The 21809-nt window shown below is 39.1% G+C and overlaps 1 protein-coding gene across 1 annotated transcript; it reads right to left on the bottom strand.

Moving 5' to 3' along the window:
* Nucleotides 1-953: 953 nt before the first annotated feature.
* Nucleotides 954-20243, bottom strand: LOC106874588 (uncharacterized). The gene is made up of 6 exons (XM_014922377.3): nucleotides 19549-20243; nucleotides 16573-16914; nucleotides 14029-14123; nucleotides 10683-10837; nucleotides 8003-8109; nucleotides 954-1947 (listed from the first exon to the last, which is right to left on the bottom strand). The coding sequence occupies exons 2-6, from the start codon at nucleotides 16910-16912 to the stop codon at nucleotides 1892-1894; spliced, it is 753 nt and encodes a 250-aa protein (XP_014777863.3). The 5' UTR covers nucleotides 16913-16914; nucleotides 19549-20243; the 3' UTR covers nucleotides 954-1891.
* Nucleotides 20244-21809: the final 1566 nt, after the last annotated feature.

Here is a 21809-nt window from a genome sequence, read left to right as displayed (position 1 = left end):
GTGTGTATGTATGTACGTGCGTATGTATGTATGTGGGTGTGTATGTATGAATGTCTATATGTCTGTATATATGTTTGAATGACATTGTTCAGTTTATTTAAAGGTTTCTTGCCAATAGAGAAAGAGCTGGTTTCTAACCTAGATCCAAGGTTCCTTCACTAGAATTTCAACACCAACAACAGGGTATTTTTGTATGTATGTATGTATGTATGCATGTATGTATGTATGCATTATGTATGTATGTATGTATGTATGCATGCATGGATGGATGTGTCTATGTATGTGTGTGTGAATGTGTGTATGTGTGTGTGCCTAAGCTTTAACGTTCTAGTTTACTTCTGCTGTTTACATCATTGGTTTGGAAGGAAGGTGTGTAGCGTGTGATTGTTGCATTGACCATGACAGAGAAAGTTGTCATGGCGATACCTGATCAGAGGCCTATGCGATGTTGCAGAAAGCGTATGGAGAGGAGTGTATGTGCAACACACAAGTGTACGAGGGGTTCAGAAATTTCCAAGATGGCCGAGAAAATGTCGATAGTGACGAACGTTCTGGGAGACCCGCAACCAGCAAAAACTGATAAAAACATTACAGATGTGCGTGCAGAATGAGGGGAAATGGTTGAATCACCATCCGTGAGTTATCAGAGGATGTGCAGATTAGTTATGGTTCAGTTCAATCCATTATCACTGAAGATTTGGGTATGAAACGCATGTTTGCCAAGTTTGTGTCAAAAGTGCTTTCAGCTGATCAAAAAGACACTCGGGTTTCAGTTGCACAAGATCTCATTATTTACATTATTTACATTTGACGGATATTTGTCCTCAACTTGTTTGTTGTTAATACAACGTTTCGGCTGATATACCCTCCAGCCTTCATCAGGTGTCTTGGGGAAATTTCGAACTTGGGTTCTCATTCCTAAGATATTTTTCGATGTTGCTATTATTATTATTATTATTATTATTATTATTATTATTATTATTATTATTATTATTATTATTATCATTATTATTATTCAGGTCACTACGACATATGCCCGTGGGTAATTATGGAGTGAATTTTAGGGCTTATAAATCTACTATTTTCCTATCCTTACTTAAAAATGGTGACCTCCCTTCCCTGTGGGATGAAGTTAAAATATTAGACAGAGAATACCATTGGAAAATACGAAAACAAAAAGAAGCAGCAAATATGCTAGGACGCAACAACCTCCTAAGCAGACCGAGTATAGATATAAGTAACATATGGGAACCGGTATTAAAGAACGATAGGAGAATATTAGATATATAAGCCATAAAATTCACTCCATAATTGCACACGGGCATATGGTGTAGTGGTTAAGAGCGCGGGCTACTAACCCCAAGATTTTGAGTTCGATTCCAGACAGTGACCTGAATAATAATATTAATAATAATAATAATAACAACAACATCGAAAAATATCTTAGGTTCGAAATGTCCCTAAGATACCTGATCAAGGCTGTAGAATATATCAGCCGAAACGTTGTATTAACAACAAACAAGATGAGGACAAATATACGTCAAATGTAAATAATGTACATTTTCCTCATCTCTTAAATATAGAACTGTATATTTAAGAGAATGATGAAAGCTTTGCGTTGGCCTCTGAGCAGGTATCGCCAAGCCTTTGGCAAAATTTGATGCAAATTCTCTGTTCAACTTTCTTTGTCATGGTCTATACGACGATCACACACTACACATGTTCCTTCCAAGCACTGTTGTAAATAGCAGAAGTGGGCTAGAACGTTAAAACTTAGTGTATCTACAGAGCAGAGTCCAAGGTCAATCTGTGCCAAGTGGCTTTACACTGCGTGCTTTAGTTTCGTTACTATGGCAACAGTCCGGATACAAAATTTCGTGAACGATGTATTTTACTTGAGCAAAACATTTATTCTCATTTTAGTTAATGGTACCATTTTCGAGGAAGCTGAAATGAAAAAATTTGTGAAAAAAAAAATCAACTGAATTGTGGATTGTTGTTACAAGCATCCAAATGGTGCATAGTCGGGTAAATTAGGAATATTTATGAAATTACAAAAATAGTATTTCGAGAGTAGTTTTAAAGCAATTTAATGTTAGTTTTGAATGTATTGAAAAATTTACATTATAGACATACATATACATATGCACAAACATAAATACACACACACACACACACACACACACACACACACACACACACACACACACACACACACACACACACACACACACATGTAGTAGACGATAAGAAGATGAATTAAATAGATCAAGGCAAATCAATAGCTCAATAATGAAGGATACTGCGTCTTTTGGTTAGACACAAAAAAAAAAAAAAATCGGAGAACTCAGTTAAATAAACTTTTCGAATTACTGGCTAATTTCATTAATATCCAATGTTTCGCAAATTCAAAAGCATATCAATCGATCTACCTACCTACGTATGTATGTATGTATGTATGTATGTATGTATGTATGTATGTATGTATGTATGTATCTATCTATCTATCTATCTATCTATCTATCTATCTATCTATCTGCCTGTCTGTCTGTCAGTCTGCCTGCCTGCCTGTCTGTCCGTCCGTCCGTCCGTCCGCCTGCCTGTCTATCTATATACCTATCTATCTATCTATCTATCTATCTATCTATCTATCTATCTATCTATCTATCGTTAGTAAAGAGGGCTTTGACAGGAGCCATCATCAATAACAAATGGTGGTTTGCCCTCAAGAGAGCAATAAAAGCAGAAGCGGTTAGGTATAGCAAAGCACTAGCCATAGACAGAAACAGAGTAGAGGGTGAACTAGTTAAGAAGCTAGAAGAGGCAATTAGAAGTGGCATCGCATCCGACGTTTTGGCGGCGAGGTTGGCCCTTGACCAACACTTCAACGCCAAACACGAAGGGTGCGTTGTCAGGGCTAGGATGCGTGCTCTAAGAAACGAAGGTGTTGGAGCCGCACGAGAGGCCCGGGTGGCGGAGGCGCAACAGGGCAACAAAGCCACCATTCGGTCTCTGGTGGACGAACAGGGGCGCGAACTGCTCGAGCCAAGCAAAATGTGTGAGGCCTTTCAGCGGCACTTTGCTCGACTGTTTGGGACGAATGGCGAGCGAGAACGCAGGGTGGACTTCAGTGCCTACCTGCACAGCCTGCCACGACTCTCGGCAAGAGAGGCGGAGTGCTGCGAAGGTGCCATCACGGCGGCGGAAGTGAGGGACGCGATGGCGGGATGCTCGAGGGACAAATCTCCGGGTTTGGATGGTCTGCCCTACGAGCTTTACAACTGTAAGCCAGACTTGTTTGGAGACGTCTTGGTGGCGGTGTACTGCAACTGGCAGCAAAACGGGAGCATTCCCGGTTTTGTGAGACGAGGAGCCGTAACGCTGCTGAAGAAAGATCCAAATAAGGGGGACGTCATAGATAACTTTAGGCCCATCACTCTGCTCAATGCAGACTTGAAAATTTTGGCCAAGGTGTTAGCCAAGCGGTTGGCGCTTGTCATCGAGAAACTGATCGGCAAGGCGCAAACGTGCGCGGTGCCGGGCAGGAGCATCCATGACAACCTCCATCTGACGCGCTACATCATAGAGAGGGTAGTTAAGGAACCTGGCATGGGTGGGGCCCTGATCAATTTAGATCAATCGAAAGCTTTCGATAGGGTAGACCATCAATACTTGGAGGCTGTCCTCATAGCAGCCGGCTTCGGTCCCATTTTCCGCGGCTGGATGGCTGCCTTGTACAGAGGCATCCGTTCGGTAGTTCGCGTCAATGGGCATCTATCAAGACCCTTCGACATTGCACGTTCGGTCCGTCAGGGATGCCCCCTCTCGTCGCTTCTGTACGTGTTGACTCTCGAGCCACTACTGCGGAAGCTGGCGACGCTGAGGGGCATCCCGCGAGAGTTGGGATGCGGAACGAGCGTGTCGGCATACGCGGACGACGTCACCGTCATAGTGTCTAGCCAAAAGCACATCGAGCTTGTCGGCGAGACACTGAGAGACTACGAAGCGGTAACGGGAGCGAAAATCAACCGGGATAAGTCAGTGGGCTTGCGGCTCGGCACCTGGAGAAGCAACCCCATGCCGTCAAGTAGCGCCTCCGTCGTGGGACGTTGGACTGACGGTCCGGTTGAGATGCTCGGGGTCTGGTTTGGTCCAGACCTCCAAACGGAGAAGAACTGGGACGAGATAACGAGAAGGGTGGCCACTCTAGCCCGGCAATGGGCCGAGAGGAAGCTTTCCCTGACCGTCGTTCCTTGTCCCGACCCTACCATCACCAAACTGGAGCGCATCCTCTTCCGCTTCTTGTGGAAAGGAAGCGTTCCGATGGTTAGGCGATCCGTTTGCTGCCAACACCCGTTAAAAGGAGGACTGGGCATGCCGTGGTTGATGATGCGCAGACACGCGCTGAGACTGCGACATCTCCGGCTCTACGTAGACAGCGGTGAACAGGTGTGGTCACCGTTTGTGCGGCGCGCTTTCCCGCAGCTCGTCTCCATGACCGAACTGCAGTCATGGATCAAGAAGAGGCCGAGGAAGGGCGAATGGCACCGCGAGTGTCGCGCTGCTCTTCGGCAACTCCAACAACCCGGGTCAACCTTGAGCGACTGCATCACAACTAACGCATTCTATAGTGGATTAGTGGAGGGAAGGTACGACGACGATCTCGGGGCGAACCTGGGCGTCGACGAGGAATACCTGACCCGCCTGTTTAAGACAACCTTCGGGCCGGGACCTATGGACAACTTCCAGAGATCCCTGGCCTGGCAGTGCTATCGAGAAGCACTACCCGTTCGGGATAAGCTCTACAGGCATGGCTCGAGAAACACGGGGCCGACCTGTCCGAGATGCCGGCAGAGCGACGAAACCGTTCTGCACGCACTCGTACAGTGTCCCACCATTTCCGAGCTGTGGGCTTACGTCGAACAACTGCTATCGCGTGTGGGACGAGTCGGTCTATCAGCCGAGTCTATCGTGAATATTGTCGCGCCTCCTTCCTTTAAACGGGAAGGAAGAGCTATTTTCATCGTACTTGTGGCTATGGCGAAAGAATGTGTATGGTGGACGCGTCTGAAAGGTCTAGAGACAAAGACTTTCCTCTCTGGGTAATCTCTCATCAACTTCTTCAAGTATCACCTGAAGAGGAAGTTGAGAGTAGAAAGGGAAGTCTTGTCTAGTGAATGCTTCAAAAAAAGATGGGTGAATGTAGCAAGGATGGCACGTGTGAACGACGGAGCCATCTTGAGCATAACCCTATGAACAAGAAAAAAAAAAAACAAAAAGGCAAAAGAGAGTCACTTACTGTTATAGTTTCTTCAATGAGAATATTGACCAAGGTTACCGTGGTCTTTTCCGTGGGCTTTTCCTTCCACGGCTAAACCTAAACTGTCCTCCCCTCTTTTTACACGAGAACATTACTGTGTGATACACGATCCCTATTGATCGGCCTTTCCTTTTCTTTTTTTTTCGATCCCTTTTGATCGAACTGCCCCTTTTTCCCTTCCTACGATCCCTTTTGATCGACACCACCAATTTTTTTTTTTTTTTTTTTTTTTTTCCTTCCTTTCCCCTCCCAAAAAGAAAAGCTCTACATTGTATTTGTTCCATCTTCGTTGAGCCCTGTGTGGCTAATAAAAGAAATGTATCTATCTATCTATCTATCTATCTGTCTGTCTGTTTGTCCATCCATCTATCTGTCTGTCCATCTATCCGTCTGTCCATCCATCTGTCTGACCATCTATCTATTTATCTGTCCATTCGTCTGTCTGTCTGTCTGTCTGTCTGCCTGTCTATCTACACATACAGGGATGGGGAAACATAGATATACATTGGCTTAATATGAGTGGAATGTTCTTTTCATTTTTCTTTTTCCTTTTTAGGATAAGAATTCTATGATTTTATGTTCTTTTGAATTAATTCCTTCTGTAATAAAATAATTATCCATAGTTTCAGATATTTATGGTTGGAAATTTGACTAACGATGAACAAAATTAGATTATCAAGCAATGCTGGGAAACAGAATGTAGAAATGGTTAAACAGAAATGGACAGAAGAATATCAGAGACCAGTTCTGTCAAGATTAGCAGTTTACAGAATACCTGACAGATTTGAGCAGAGTCCATTTGCTATGCACAGAAAAGGGGTGACTGGTCAGTGTTGGCATTGAAGAAAATGAGTTGTTTGAAGATCAAGCATTCACTCAAAGTCCTCAGAAATATAAAAGAAGAGCATTTGAGATGAACTTAGCATCTTCCGCAGTTCCCTAAGTCGATTAATGAGGAAATAGTGAAATGAGGATTTCATTCATATTAAGCAACCATATTCCTACATTTGCCCACTGTTGTATCTATGTATATACATGTATGTGTGTGTGTGTGTGTGTGTGTGTGTGTGTGTGTGTGTGTTTCTTTCCTTTTACCACTTAATAGCCACCTCCGCTACCATTCTGTTATTGAACGTTGATATGTTCGCGTCTTTTTTCTTGGGATGTCTACTATATCAGGAATTTAACTGACATGGATCTACGCAGGATTGCACTTAAGGACTCATGCTCTGGTTTCTATAACTTCAGAAAGTTAAACTATGAACCTTTACACTTCCCTTTTCTTCTCTCTTTCCATCTCCTTATTCTTTTACTCCCTTCCTCCATGTCGTCATCTCATTAATATATACTCTTCTCATTTTCCCTATTTTTTCCCTATTTGTCTCTGATGACAGAATATCCCATACTCGGAGATATCCCAGAATCAGCTGGAAGATTCTGAATTTCTTCCCGTAATAATATTATGTACGCCTTGAGATGTTTGCCTTGCCTTAATGTTTGCTATCCTGTTTAACAATTATATCCGCTGCATCGAAAATCCGCAATGGCTCCATAACTACCGTTTCGTCTATAATCTTGGACTCCTAGTAACCCGTTACAGCACTTACCTAGCGTATCTAATCGTTTAGATCACCTATGAACTAAACCTCCATACTTTGTACACACACACACACACACACACACACACACTCTCTCTCTCTCTCTCTCTCTCTCTCTCTCTCACTCTCCCTATATATATATACATATATATATATATATATATATATATATATATATATATATATATATATATATATATATATAGGAGAATTTACGAAAAAAACAACAGTCGAAGACAGGTGGTGTAAACAATAAATGGATGTATTAGTTTAACGCTCGGGAATAGAGAAAATCTTTGACGTTTCGAGCTACGCTCTTCAACTGAAAGGAACACAGAAAGAAATAAGGAGAGAAACAAGGAGAAAAAAAATATAAACGTAGTGGTCAGCGATCTATCATGGCGAATGCCGGACAGAAGGATCACACAGGAGAGCTAAGAAAAAGAGGAGATAACAAAGAAGTGGTATATACATATATATATATATATATATATATATATATATATATATATATATATATATATATATATATATGCACACTCATACATATACATGCTGCACAGATGATATGCTAATGGGAATCAAATATTTGTGCTGCACAATGACAAAATAAGCCACAATTAATTACAGACCAACGTGAAATGTGTTTTGTTCAAGAACAGAACGCATCATTGGTTCGCAAGACACCATCTTGCAATAGTGAATGCAACCGTAACCATTAGTTCACGCGTTCACACACACACACACACACACACACACACACACACACACACACTCTCTTTCACCTTGTTCGATTCGTTTTCGTCACAACTTAATAATCTGCAATATTTCCGTAGGTCTGTTCTGTTTCCGACAATAAGCGCTGACCTTACTGTAAAGCAAAAAGGTGCGACATTATCAATTCTGCCATCATGTTTCTCTATTCAAAAAAAGGCATATGAATGATCACATTCATACGTATGTCTGTACGAATGTATGTGTATATGTATGTGTATGTGTGTTTGTATGCTTACACACACACACACACACACACACACACACACACACACACAATAAGAATAGTTAACAATAAAAAATTACTTACCTGTAGCTGCCGTTCCATTTGAGTACTTCATGATATTATTGCATACCTGAAGCCAAAGCGTTGATGTTGAAGATTTCGCTTTAATTTCAAAACAAGGTTGACTGAAACTAACATATATGAGAAATGATAGTTTAAGCATAATTCAGTAAAGTTTATTATGAAATCTTTTACGATTGTTCTTATGACTATTAGTTTTGTCACCTTTCCATCATCGGCATAAGTGAATGTGTGAAACACAAGTACCATAATATGTGTGTATATATATATATATATATATATATATATATATATATATATATATATATATATATATATATATATATATATATATATATATATATTTATATATATATATATATATTTTTATTTAAAAGCAGCAGAAATATAACAAAAAAACCGTTACTCTGAGTTTCACGTTCCCGTTCATCGGACAGTTTTGTTAGAAATGGAGGAAGGATAACGATGCAATCGAAAGTAATATAAAATTTAAAATTTTAAACACATGGATTCGTCTGATTGGTTGTTTCAAATAAGGGCCATGGATTGGTCGTTTCAATTAACGGTCAATGATGTGTAATTCACAGACCAAATAAATTTAATACAGATTCACCCTATTAAAAAATATCGAAGAAAACCTTAAATAGAAAAATGGGCTCCAAATACATATTATAGATAATTAATTATATTCGAATATATAACAATTAGAAAATGGAGGATAATATGCTGAACCCAACTACTTGCAGACGGTGTATCCCGTTGAATTCATTAGTTTAATTCATAGCAAAAGTGATAAAAAAGAAAGAAAAAGAAAGAAAGAACCAAAGCACAGGTGTTCATGGCAGACTATGTTATTTTGCCAACATAGTTTACATATAGAAGTACAAAGTACATAAGGAATTAGAGTCCTTATGTACTTTGTACTTCTATATGTAAACCAGGTTGGCAAAATAACGTAGTCTGTCATGAACACCTGTGCTTTGGTTCTTTCTTTCTTTTTCTTTCTTTTTTATCACTTTTGCTATGAATTAAACTAATGAATTCAACGGGATACACCGTCTGCAAGTAGTTGGGTTCAGCATATTATCCTCCATTTTCTAATTGTTATACAAATTTTGGGTAAAACCTCCACTTTTACCCACTCCCATTGATTGCACCTAGTATAGCACTAGTGCAGCAATAATTGGGTACCCTCCCAGCAGTATACCGGATAGATACTATCCCTTAGTGGGTTGTACCCCCAACCCCTAACTCTCTCACGTTTTATATATATATATATATATATATATATATATTGCTATATTTCGGGATAGTCAATCTTTTTGCCAATAAACGCATTCACTCTGCATTTGTTTTTCACTCGTTTATTACTGTTCTTATTTTATCCTATGTCCATTCCCGAGAAATCTTTCGTCACACATCTGTGACTTCGTCAGTGACCTTTTCCATCCACGTGTATCCTCCTACTTCACTTAGTCCATCAGGGATCTTGTAACACACATTCATATATATACTGCAAAGATAAGCTGGAACTCGACCGAGGAAAGAAAACTCCGAATGACCCGTCCTTGTTTTCCTTGTATCGTCTGTCTGGATGTTTTGATGTCACTTTTTTGTATCACATAACTGTCTGGATGTTTTGCGTTCTTGTCCCATTTTTATATTTCTTATATATAAAATATAGCGGCGTACGTACACTTTGGTCTCTTATATGTAAGTCTATATCTATATATATATATATATATATATATATAAATTTTGTACGACTCTATTATTCTTTGTATTCTTCCATTCTATCCTTCTTTCTATCAGCCCTTTCACACTTCGTTCATTCCACTCTTCGCTCTTTCGTTCCCCCTCTCTCACATTTCCTGACCTTCTCTTCATGCTCACTTTCCTTCCTCTTTCATTTCAGTGTCTCTTTCAATTTTTTCTCGCCCCACCTTAATTCTTCTATCCCTCTGTCTCTACTGCTCTCTCTTCTCTCACCACGTGACCGGTGTTCGGCCAAGCCTGACTTTTCTTTCTTGGTTCGACTACCATCCGTGCAATATCTATATTCCTCCCTGTGCCTGCATAATCTCATGTTCTTGCCGTGAGGCTTTACTTCCACACACGCTATTTAATTTAATTCATCCTTAGTCGAAAGACACCTGTTATGTCCTGTTAATTGCATTTGTATTTGTGGAACATTTTTCGTTTTTTCCCCGTCCTTGTTTTCGTATACATTCGCTGCTTTCTTCCAAAGAATCTAATGCTCTTAGCTTAGTTTTTCCTTGGGGATGGTAGATTGGAGCAATCTCGAGTATAACCAGCCGAGATTGCAAAGATAATCTGTGACTCGACTGAGGATAGGAAACTCCGAATGACCTGTCCTTGTTTTCCTTGTATCGTCTGTCTGGATGTTTTGTTGTCCCTTTTTTGTATCACCTAACTGTCTGGATGTTTTGCGTTCTTGTCCTATTTTTGTATTATATATATCCACTAATCCCTTACAGTATTAATTCCCTTCTCTCAAAATCGCTGACCTTGTGCATAAAACAGAAGCAATAATTAAAGTAATCATTTATATAAAGGATGAATTTCTCGTGGTTGTTTGGTTTCTGTCCTCTGTTTCTGTCATCAAACCATTTTGTTACTTAAAAAACATTAAAAAAAAAACAGAATAATAAATAATACATACTAATTATTGAAAAAGAATTCTGCTTGTCCCTGAAATGTCCATTGGCCTGAAAAAATAACTTTATCTTCCTGGAACCACGATGAAAGATTCGACCCCGTTCCATTGAAAGATAAACGTCGAACAACACTGGAATTGTCTCTCAGACTTAATCTCACCTGCAAGTAGAAAGGAAAAGAGGATTGGGAAATAATCTGAGATGAAGGGTACGGGAGAGAGAGAAAGAAAGAGAGAGAGAGAGAGAGAGTTGGAGGGAGAGAGGACGCAAAGAGAAGACACAGATAAAGAGTGAGAGGGAGGATACAGTTTAAGAGAGAGTGTGAGTGAGTGTGGATATATATAAAGAGAAAGAGAGTGAGGGCAGAGGAGAAAGTGCGAGAAGAGATAGAGAGGGAGAAAAAGGCGAAGAAGGAAAATGGTAGAGAGAGGAACTGTTCAACATGACTCCACAAATCAACGATGCTCGAGCAATATCCGAGTGCGTGAAGGACAGTTTCGTTGCTCTGCTCGCATCTCGGACAGGCATGGCTTATGGCATTACCATACCTGAAGAGTTCATCTCGAACCAGCAATGCCAGTCTAGTACCACTTACCACTGCCTTAACAGATATCTTTGTATAGTATCCATAGACCCTGGTCCGAAAGTCCTCTGGAACAGAGCAGCCAGTGGATTTCTCATCGACGACTAGAGGTTCTCTGATGACGATATCGCTCTTACACCTCACTAACCCTCTATGGAATGCGACGAAAGAACATCCACCGACTGCGTTGCTCTACTGGCAGAGAGATGCAAGCATCTGAGGGACTCTCCAGGTATCGGGCGCCCAGCCTCGGTTAACGCTTCGTCTAGTACTGCAGCACTGACAGGGAGACTAGCAGCAGAAAAGTGCGTCTAACAAACGGCAACTATACCTGCTCCCCGCCACAGAAACACTGGAGATGTCGTAGAAGGCTGAACAGTTAGCACACCATTTTCGCCATTCGCAAAGCAGGGCAAAACACAACAGTATGAGGGTAGTAAATGATAGACGCGATGAGAGCGTTTTCCACCCACACCACACGCTGGGCAAGTAGATATAGTGTTGAAACACCCCGCCCTTCGGTCTGATGTGGAGAAGGATATCCTTTGTGCTTCTATTCTGAAGGCATGGCTTATGATGTAAGTCATGTCCAGCTCCACCGATTTCTTTTCTGAGTGTAGGAAAATGATCCGTATTCAGAGATCAAGACCTTTCCGAAACAACGCAACTACTCCATCATCCATTGCCGGAAGTTTTAGAGATGCATACAGTTCGTAGTCACCGAAGATGGGTACAAATGCTCGTGCCTCGGAAATTCTGGGAACGCCGATAGCCACCGCATCGATGTCTAGTGATTTGAGATCATTGAGCAGGCGTCTCTACATCCAAGACGACCCCAGACTAATGCATTCACATCACCTATTATGAGTATGAACATTTTTGTGAAGGGATAGATTTTCCATCCTTCCAGCTAGATCTGGGTATCTCTGCAAGCATGTCTTTGTAGAATTTTCATTGATAGCTCTCGAAATTTCCCATTCCCTTGGGATATTTTGTTTTTAGTTTGTTGTAGATTTCTTGCGCTGTTTTTATGATGCTTATATGAGTTGGAGTGTTATGTGGATTTGTGATGTATTCATTGTGAGTATTGAGGAATATGCTTCGTTATTCTTTCTGTGTATGGTCGTATATTTGACGATACCTTTTGATTGCAAGGTCTGTGGATGCTGTTCATGTTGTTGGTTTCCATTGTGATGTGTTCTCGTTTGTCGATGTGTTTTTAATACTGGTGGTGTTTCTAGTGTTGAAAATGTTTGTAGTTGTGTTGATGTTAGTGTTGTTGATGTGCCTGGTGTGATGGTCTGTCTGTTTCTGTGTCTTGTCCTCTAATCTCTTCGTGTTTTGTCTGCTGCTGCATTTTCAATTGTCCATTTTTTAAAATCTCTTTTCCTTTACAAGTATCCATTCTGGCGTCACTCCCAAACTGAGACGAGTTTTCAATGTCGGAGAAATCTGTGGCAGGTGTAATGGGTATTTTGCGCATTCTTGTATTTCTGTGTCGGGAGTTTGACTGAGTGAAGTCTCTTGGGGTTGTGGTGCTGTACGTCACATTTTTCTTTTCCTTGGAAATGGCATTGCTGTCTGCTACTGATATTGTCGACTGTTTATCTCGTTCTTTTAGTGCGTCCTTTGTTGATTTGTTTATATTGCTGCTCTTCGGATAGCCGCTGTTGATGCTGATGCTGCATCTCTTGTTGCTCATGCTGCTGTTATGGTGAAGTTGATGAAAGCAGAGGCTGGAGGATTCCTCATTTTCTCATTTTGTATGTGTGCACCTGACAGAAAGCTTTTAGATGGTTTGCATCTCCACACGTATGGCTTCTCGTCAATCTGACCTCAACTGCTACGGAAAGGTGCATTCCATTTACTGCAGAAAAAGATGCGTTCAGCTGGTGTAGTAGGATTCTACTACAGCACTAAAATTCCTTTTATTAATATGTGTTTTTCTTTGCAATTAAAAGTAAACTGTCCCCTTTTTTTTGTACTTAAAATATCTGTGTTGTCCCAACTTTGAAGCCCTAAATTTCCTTTCCATAGATTTAAGTATGAGACAGTTCTCTCATAAAATCTTTCAAACCCTCTCTTCACTCTTTCAATGCTTTCACCATTTTCTTCAAGTTTTCGCGGTAAGGCCTTTGTATTTTGAAGCACAATTTCACATTTTTCCTTCCATATTTCTAACCAGATATTCTCAACGAGAATACGAGAATACGCTCTCTTCTCTCTCTCTCTCTCTCTCTCTCTCTCTCTCTCTCTCTCTCTCTATCTCTATCTATCTATCTCTTTCTCTCTCTCTCTCTCTCTCTCTCTCTCTCTCTCTCTTCTCTCTCTCTCTCTCTCTCTCTCTTTCTCTCTCTCTCTCTCTCTCTCTCTCTCTCTCTCTGTCTCTCTCTCTCACTGAAACAATCGCCTGTCATCCATCATCATGTTTTCTTCGGTGCTGGCAGGTGCAGGACACCCAGACCTTGGGTCCTCTCCGTTCCCCTCTTAAATTCGGCTGGCCACTTTTTCACTGTTGATAAAGTTGGAGCGTCCGTTAAATAGTTAATCCATTGTGAAATACTTAATAAATAAGTGAAATAGAACCAGGTCATGTGTTTTTAATTGGCATAATGTCACTCCTTGAGATACACCAAAACTATGCTTCTACACACAAATTCACATCAGGGATCTTACAAACCAAATACAAATGTAGCAGGCGATATTTGTGTTATTTTTTACCTTTTTTTACAGGACAATAATTTATGAAAAACTGAAAATTGTTTTACCTCTTTAATAGGTAAACTGTCCCAATACAGATAAAGCGGATTTTTTAAAAAGCCACCTCCTTCTATTTCAAATATATTCACATAATTTTCTGGACCTGTGTGAAGGATAAATAATTACGAATGTTTTAGTTGTAAGATTACAAACAAGGCTTTAAGCTAAAATTTCATAATTTAGAGAAAGAGTTATGAATAAAAAGTTTAATTGATAAATATCATGAGAATATAAGTCCTTAATTAACATTAGAAAAATGATATTTCTTAAAGACTAATTCATACATGCCATCTACCTGAAAAACAGTTCAGGTAGTGTTAAGCAAAGGGGGGGGGGGGGGTGAACAATATAAAGTAGTAGTATAATTCTAATTATTTTGGCAAGTAGGGGAGATAATAACTAACATGCTTCAGTTTTATCACGTCCTCATCAGTGAGGTATTAACTTCCATGCACTTACTGAAGTGGTGGTTGGAGAATTAGTAAGTAAATGTACAAGAATGTACCCTTGTTGGTGTAGAAAACTATCAGTTCTCCAGAGAATAAATTATTCAGAGAAGATATCTATCTACAATAGATTTGATTTAGTCAGACTGAATACAGTTTTGCTGGTTACAGTCAAGCTGGAGCCATGCTATGACACAATCTTGTAGTGTTTCATTGCTTAAAAAGCAGTTTTGTTATGAGAATAAATATACTGAAGAATTGATTCTGTCAATTTAATGACTATAAGAGTTTAATTGAATTCAGTTTTTGTAATTATTTTTCAACTAAGGCCGTAAGATGTTTTAATCGTCTCAGTAAGTTCATTTAAAGAGACTAATTGATAAAGGAATATTTACTCTACTTACATTTCTCCACTTACATTTATCATTACTTGTCCTTCAGTAAAATTTCACTCTTAGTTGGAGAGGGAGTAAACAAAAACCTACTGTTACCGTTCCGTGACTATCAAAGGTAAGTGGAGATAATTTCGAGGAATTTAAAATTTATTTACCTTCAGCAAGGAAAAGATCTGCCGTTTGTTTCCCGGCAAGGGACATATTTTAGTCTTATTGGTCCCTGGTGAACTGAGTCGCTAAACGGAGTTATATGGGTTTAACAAAATAAAGAAATGTCTTCAGTAGATACTAAGTCATTATACATAATGTGGTAATGTATTGCAGATCAGCAAAATCCCAGTGACACAAGCGAATGAGATAGTAAAGCAGACACATAAACGATGTATTCTGCGTTCGATTTGCCCTGATATTTTGTAATATTTTAAAACGAAATTATTCGACCTAATATTAATTTCTGAATGGGAAGGTTCCACAGATTTAAGGAGAGGGTACAGACTATCTCAAGGACCATAGTAATTAGCTGGTGCTTAGTTTATAGACCCTTGGTGGAAGAAAGACCAAGTGGACTCTGACAGAATTTGAAAGCGACGTTATTAGATACGGCACAGCATTGTATCAGTGGCTCAACCGATTCCATTCGGCCTTACGTTTGACATTATGTTAAATAATGAATTTCGCGAATGAAATCTACAGAATATTCTTCTACACATCTGGTAAGAGTTTTAATGTACTTTTTTTTTTTTACATATTTCAGTCATTTGACTGCGGCCATGCTGGAGCACCGCCTTTAGTCGAGCAAATCAACCCCAGATCTTATTCTTTGTAAGCCTAGTACTTATTCTATCGGTCTCATTTGCCGAACAGCTAAGTTACGGGGACGTAAACACACCAGCATCGGTTGTCAAGCGATGTTGGGGGACAAACACAGACACACGAACATATACACACTCATACATATATATATATATATATATATATATATATATATATATATATATATATATATATATACATATATATATATATATATATATATATATATACGACGGGCGTCTTTCAGTTTCCGTCTACCAAATCCACTCACAAGGCCTTGGTCGGCCCGAGGCTATAGGAGAAGACACTTGCTCAAGGTGTCACGCAGTGGGACTGAACCCGGAACAATGTAGGTGGTAAGCAAGCTACTTACCACACAGCCACTCCTGCGCCTATGTGTTTTGTAATTCTAACAAATCTCCAAATTCAATTGTCTCGAAGCAGTGAAAGACAAAATTCTTTGCTGCTATCGAACTATGTGCCCCAGCGTATTGTCTTTTGTATCTTATTTTCGGTGTAACTCGTAGTTTGCCAAAAATATCCAAATAACTAAAATGCGAAAGACAGATTATAAGGAGAAATATTTATTGTTTTCTACTCTAGGCACAAGGCCCGAAATTTTTTGGGGAGGGGGCCAGTTGATTAGATCGACCCTAGTACGCAACTGGTACTTAATATATCAACCCCGAAAGGATGAAAGGTAAAGTCAATCTCGGCGGAGTTTGAACTCAGAATGTAAAGACAGACGAAATACCTCTAAGCATTTCGCCCGGCGTGCTAACGTTTCTTATTTCTTTACTCCCTACAAGGGGCTAAATATTGTTTGTCCCCTCTATGTTTAGCCCCTTGTGGGCAATAAAGAAAATAATTTAATTTCAAGAAAGTGTTATTTACATACCGTCACTTTGTAACTTAAAATACAGGGTACACGAGCAACTTTCAGATCCCATCTTAATCTCTCCCTTTTCCTTTTCATATAGTTTACATTCCTCATCGCAATAGCTAAAGAAGCTATATTTCTTTTGTAAACAATGTGATGCACATTCAATTATGGATGCCACCGGTTTTACTACTCTCTGTTTTAAATTCGGGAAGCATTTTGATACAGGTAGTTTTTCAAAGTAACTTTGCCCAGCAAAATTATATGGGCCTCCACTTGCCAAATTCCCAAAACAGATAAAGCTGAAAGCCAGCAACACTTTCAGAGGAGATAAATGATATTCATTTGATATTTCCATCTCTAAAAGAAATATATATATATACATACAATTATATACATACATAATTTTATACATACATACACACACGAATATACACGTAAATACATACATTATAAATACACACGTATATAGAATAAAAATTCATTGAACAACTTGTAAACATTAAGCTGAACAATGGCGAAAATTGGTCAGTAAAATATGATATTCCTTCCACTGCAAAACTAAAATTTATGCAGGAAAACTTTTTTATGCGAAAAATATTTTCAATACAAAAACAATTAAGTATTATGAGGTTTGCTCTCTCTCTTTTGTCATGCGCGTGTAAGACAGACCTTGTGAAAACAATAATATTTGTATAGTAAAACTGTTATATGGGAACAGTTGTAATGAAAAATATGGAAATAAGAATTATTTTTTCATTGAGAAGTAATCGTTATCGTCACTTAAGCATTAATTGTTCCGTAGGACCCGACGTTCCAACCATTTTAGCCGCAGGGGGACGCCTCTTCCAGGTGGTTATTCGATGCAGTCTGTATCCGATATATATTGTAAGATGGGGAGTGAACACCTATCATCTTCCAGCCATGGCACCACCAGACCGTACGATTTCGACCACTTTGTGGACATCCTTGGTGGTGGATACTCGTCCACTACAGACAGCAGTAGTTCACTACAGATCGCAATATATAGAGAACAAGTGACAACCAGTCACTGATCTTGCAACAAGCAAAGTAGCGAGTTCGAAAATCTCTATAAGAGATGAAAGCAGTGACTACAGTGAGAAGTGATATTTATCACCACTTAAACATGGTTGTTCCGTAGGAACCGTCGTTGCTACCATTTTTAATTTCATACAAATGGCACAAGGCCTGAAATTTCGGGGTGGGCATAATTGATTAAATCGACTCCACTACTCAGCTGGTACTGACAGAGATTTTGACAGACAGATTTCAACGCGATGTTCTTTCTGCTCAGCGATCAGCAGGCGGGGGACAAACTTGTCACGCCACATGGCAGTCTAGATAAGCTTGGATTTTCAGAGAAAGAAATCAACTAAGTTAACTGCACATTACAAATACAATCTGTAAGTGGAAAAGTATGCAAGACTTCTCTTATGTTCCAAATGTCACATTGTTTTTGTTATCTACATTCCACCGATGGAGCTTTGAATTTGTTATTTCTGTATTTTCTTTTTTGTATTTTGATTATAATTGTATCTATGGGTTTAGCATTTTGTCTGTAAGCTACAGAAAATCACACAACTTGGGTATGCATTCTCACACGTAAGATCTAACGAAGGACATTTTTTAAAAAAATCACCCGAGGAGGCGCATTTTACACCTTGGATGCATGATAATGATTACACAATATCTCATCAATGTCCTATGGATAATCTCTGTGGTTCCAGCCTATGGTTGGTGAGGGTCGAAATATCAGATAAGATATTTCGGTTGTATACACAGAGAAAACCAACCCTATGAGTATTTAGCGCCTAAGGGGCTGGTCCAAATTACACTTTACGTTGTTGGTATACTATAAGGTATGCAACAAGGCGTAAATTCATTCTTTTGGTGCATTATAATCAAATGAATAATAACATACGATGGAGGGGGACAGCATAAACTACCTGCATCAACTTGCTATAAACGCAGGTAGTAATTTTACCTTGTACTTATTCTTAGTGCAAATTTTGAAGAGTGCAGTTCGATTTTAACAGTTATTTTTTCAAAGCTATAATGGAACTGGCAAAGGAGCATATTCGGCTTATTTTGTTTTATGCGTTCAATGAAAGCAACAGTGCAATGGAAAGTGTGAGGAAGAGCAATGCAGTATGTGGGGATCGGACAATAAGCGTGAGCCAGTGTCAATGGTGGTTCCAGAAATTTCGAACCGGAAACTACAGCCTAGAAGTGCCTCGTCCTGGAAGATCTGTAGAGCTCGACGAGGGCGTCCTGCAAACCCTGGTGGAACAAAATCCCATTGATGAACTAGCAGAGAAGCTTTGATTTGGTCATTCAACCATTTATCGATATCTGCGTGCCATCGGAAAAGTCAGCCCAATCTTCCGAGTTCTTGTACAGGGTTTAGAAAAACTGAAGAACCGCCGCATGAAGCATAAATACACCTCCCACACATAACTATGCACGTGTACGTATGTCTGTCTATATTTATGGTTATACTCTGTAAATTAGCGGTTTCATGCACAGACGACGATGTAAATGCATAACGGTCTTACATACGTGCAATTGATATGATTGACTAAATCCATAATGGCAGAGTCCCTGTATGGCTACAGTCCGATGCCTGAAGCCAGCAAGAAATAAGTGTTGAAAATACAACATGAAACGAAACTTAACTGCAAATTATTTTATGATGCTAAAATGAGTGAAAAACAGACTCCACCAAAACCGGAATCGAAATCGAAATTAGAACGTCAAGGTACGCAACAGAATATTCTTAATATTTTTTATCGACCGTTCTACCAATTCTCCAGTTCTTTCTCTCTCTCTCTCTCTCTCTTTCTCTGAAAATGATAATGGTAAATCTAATGCAATAAAAGCACAAATCGGTTACAATATTTCCAAACACTGAATTACAGAAACAAATATAATTATTATTTCTCGCCCGATTCTTATTGTCATTAATTCACTTACCTTTAAGATTCTTTATTGTTATAAAGTTGCTTGACAAGTAAACTTCAGTTATAATTGAAGTTCGATCAATCTGAATTGTATCGATGGAAACAATATTTTCTGTCGTATAATTTCGTTTTTAATGCAGTTTTAATAAGTGGACTTATAGTTGGTCGTTTTTTTTCTTTGTTTTCACAACTTAAGGCTAAATTTAGAACATATTTTGTGAAGCCAAATGAGTTCTTATACACAGGTTTTCAAAAATCTGTTCTTATGGCAAATATATTACAACGCCATTTTTTGCCACTTCTGTAGCAGAAAGCCAGCAATTTGAGTTTGTTTTTCCACTAGTTCTATTAGTTGTTGTCAGGCTATTTCAGTTTTCTCAAAAATGTTCTTCAATTTGATGTATTCTGCTGTTTTTCCTTCTCCTTAAAACACAGCTATTAAAATGATCAGTTCTACCTCGACGTATAGTTAGCTTCCAGTCAGCTCCTGGACACAGATGCTCGCAATTATATCAGTAGAAACGCCCCACATGTATTTATATACTTACTTAGTGAACAAAGGATTTTAAGTTCTTATCATAATATACAAACAACCTTCAATTTATTGATTTATTTCTTTAGTTTTACAATACATAATATATTCTTAATGCAGTCGGAGTAGGTGTGGTTAATGATATAAGGGTATGCAATGACAGGGAGGTGTGATTAGGTTTGTATTCTGGCTTATGTGGATAATGTATCTGAGAAAGGCATGAATGTGGCAAATTCCCATTTAAATTAGCAAATTAAATTAGCTAAATTTTTTTATTGTATTAAATTTCAATATTTTATCCCCTGTTTTCGGATATGGTCAGCGTCACATTTAGTTTTAACCTGAGATTTATCTTCGATCGACAAAAGTACCAGTAATATATCATCGTTGACATATTTCTTGTAAATCTACAAAATTGAAACATTTTTTTGGTAAAAAAAAAGAAAAAGAAAATCGATTTTCTGTCGTTTACTTGTTTGTTATTGAACGGCGGCCATGGTGGAGCCCCGCCTTGAAAAATTTAGTCGAATAAATTGATCCCATTTCTTATTTTTTAAAGTCTAGTACGTATTCTAGAAGTCTGTTTGGTCAAACTGCTAAGTTATGGCGCTGTAAACAAACCAACGCTGGTTGACACTCGATGGTGAAGCATAAGCATAAACACATACACAGAAATACACACACACACACACACACACACACACACACACACACACACACACACACACACACACACACACACACTCTGTCTCTCTCTCTCTCTCTCTCTCTCTCTCTCTCTCTCTCTCTCTCTCTCACACACACACAGACACTCACGTATACGACGGGCTTCAAAAAGTTTCTGTCGACTAAATTAACTCACAATGCATTGGTCGACCCCAGTTCTGTAGTAGAAAACGCTTACCCAAGGTACGGCGCAATAGGACTGAACCCCAAACCACGCGCTTGCAAAGCGAGTTTCTTAACCTCACACACATGCATACACCTACAAGAATAAAAATATCGCAGGATGAAGATTTCGCTAAGTTTCTTTTAATTGTCTTTTCAATGTTTTCCTTAACGTTGAATTTATGCCAGACCCACAGAAATAACCACCATCACCACTCATTCTTTCCTTGGCAATGAATAGTAAAAGTCTACATTATATAAATGCGTTTAAGATGACGATAAACGGAGATATGAGACAGCTTTGGCTGCTATTTCTACGAGTTGAGTGATTACGTAATGCTTCTTTGTCGGATCGTAATTATGTTGTTTAGTTCCAGATCAGCGCTCAATGATTTGATCTATGAATACTATCCTGCCTTTTTGTCTACCTAAGATTATATTATGAGAAGTGTCCTGGCCTACATTCAAGAGAAGTGTGTGACAGCTATTTCTGGTAGACTGAGGGACTGCTTAAACGCTCCCTCAATAGCTCTTAATGTAGTAATATCTGGAGAATGAGGGCTTCCAAAGGAACCTGACGGCTATTTTTGTATACAGTTAGGGTCATATTGGTCATATGAAGCATCCACGAATTACTTGTGTTTAATTACGGGTGTAATAGTGTTACAGCGTTAGCAAAATTACTAGTCAAGAAAGGTAAGGGAGAATACTCAGAAATGCTACTGTTTATATGTCGCTCAGAGATTTAATAAAAGGCTAGAGATTTAATGTAAGGATAGAGATGAGAGCGATGATCTTCCTCACAGATACTAATCGTCGTTAGCCAGCTGAAGGAAATGTCTTCCTGGGGCTAA

This window comes from Octopus bimaculoides, chromosome 8 (genome assembly GCF_046866305.1).
Source record: "Octopus bimaculoides isolate indiv1 chromosome 8, ASM4686630v1, whole genome shotgun sequence".
Classification (NCBI taxonomy): domain Eukaryota; kingdom Metazoa; phylum Mollusca; class Cephalopoda; order Octopoda; family Octopodidae; genus Octopus; species Octopus bimaculoides.
This window is presented reverse-complemented; position numbering and strand designations above follow the sequence as displayed.

Coding starts and splice junctions, on each gene's coding strand:
- LOC106874588 (XM_014922377.3), bottom strand. CDS start 16,912: ATGGAAATATCAAATGAATATCATTTATCTCCTCTGAAAGTGTTGCTG. Junction 10,838..14,028: donor ACAGTTTACCTATTAAAGAG/GTAAAACAATTT, acceptor TTCTACTTGCAG/GTGAGATTAAGTCTGAGAGA. Junction 8,110..10,682: donor GAATTCTTTTTCAATAATTA/GTATGTATTATT, acceptor CATATATGTTAG/TTTCAGTCAACCTTGTTTTG.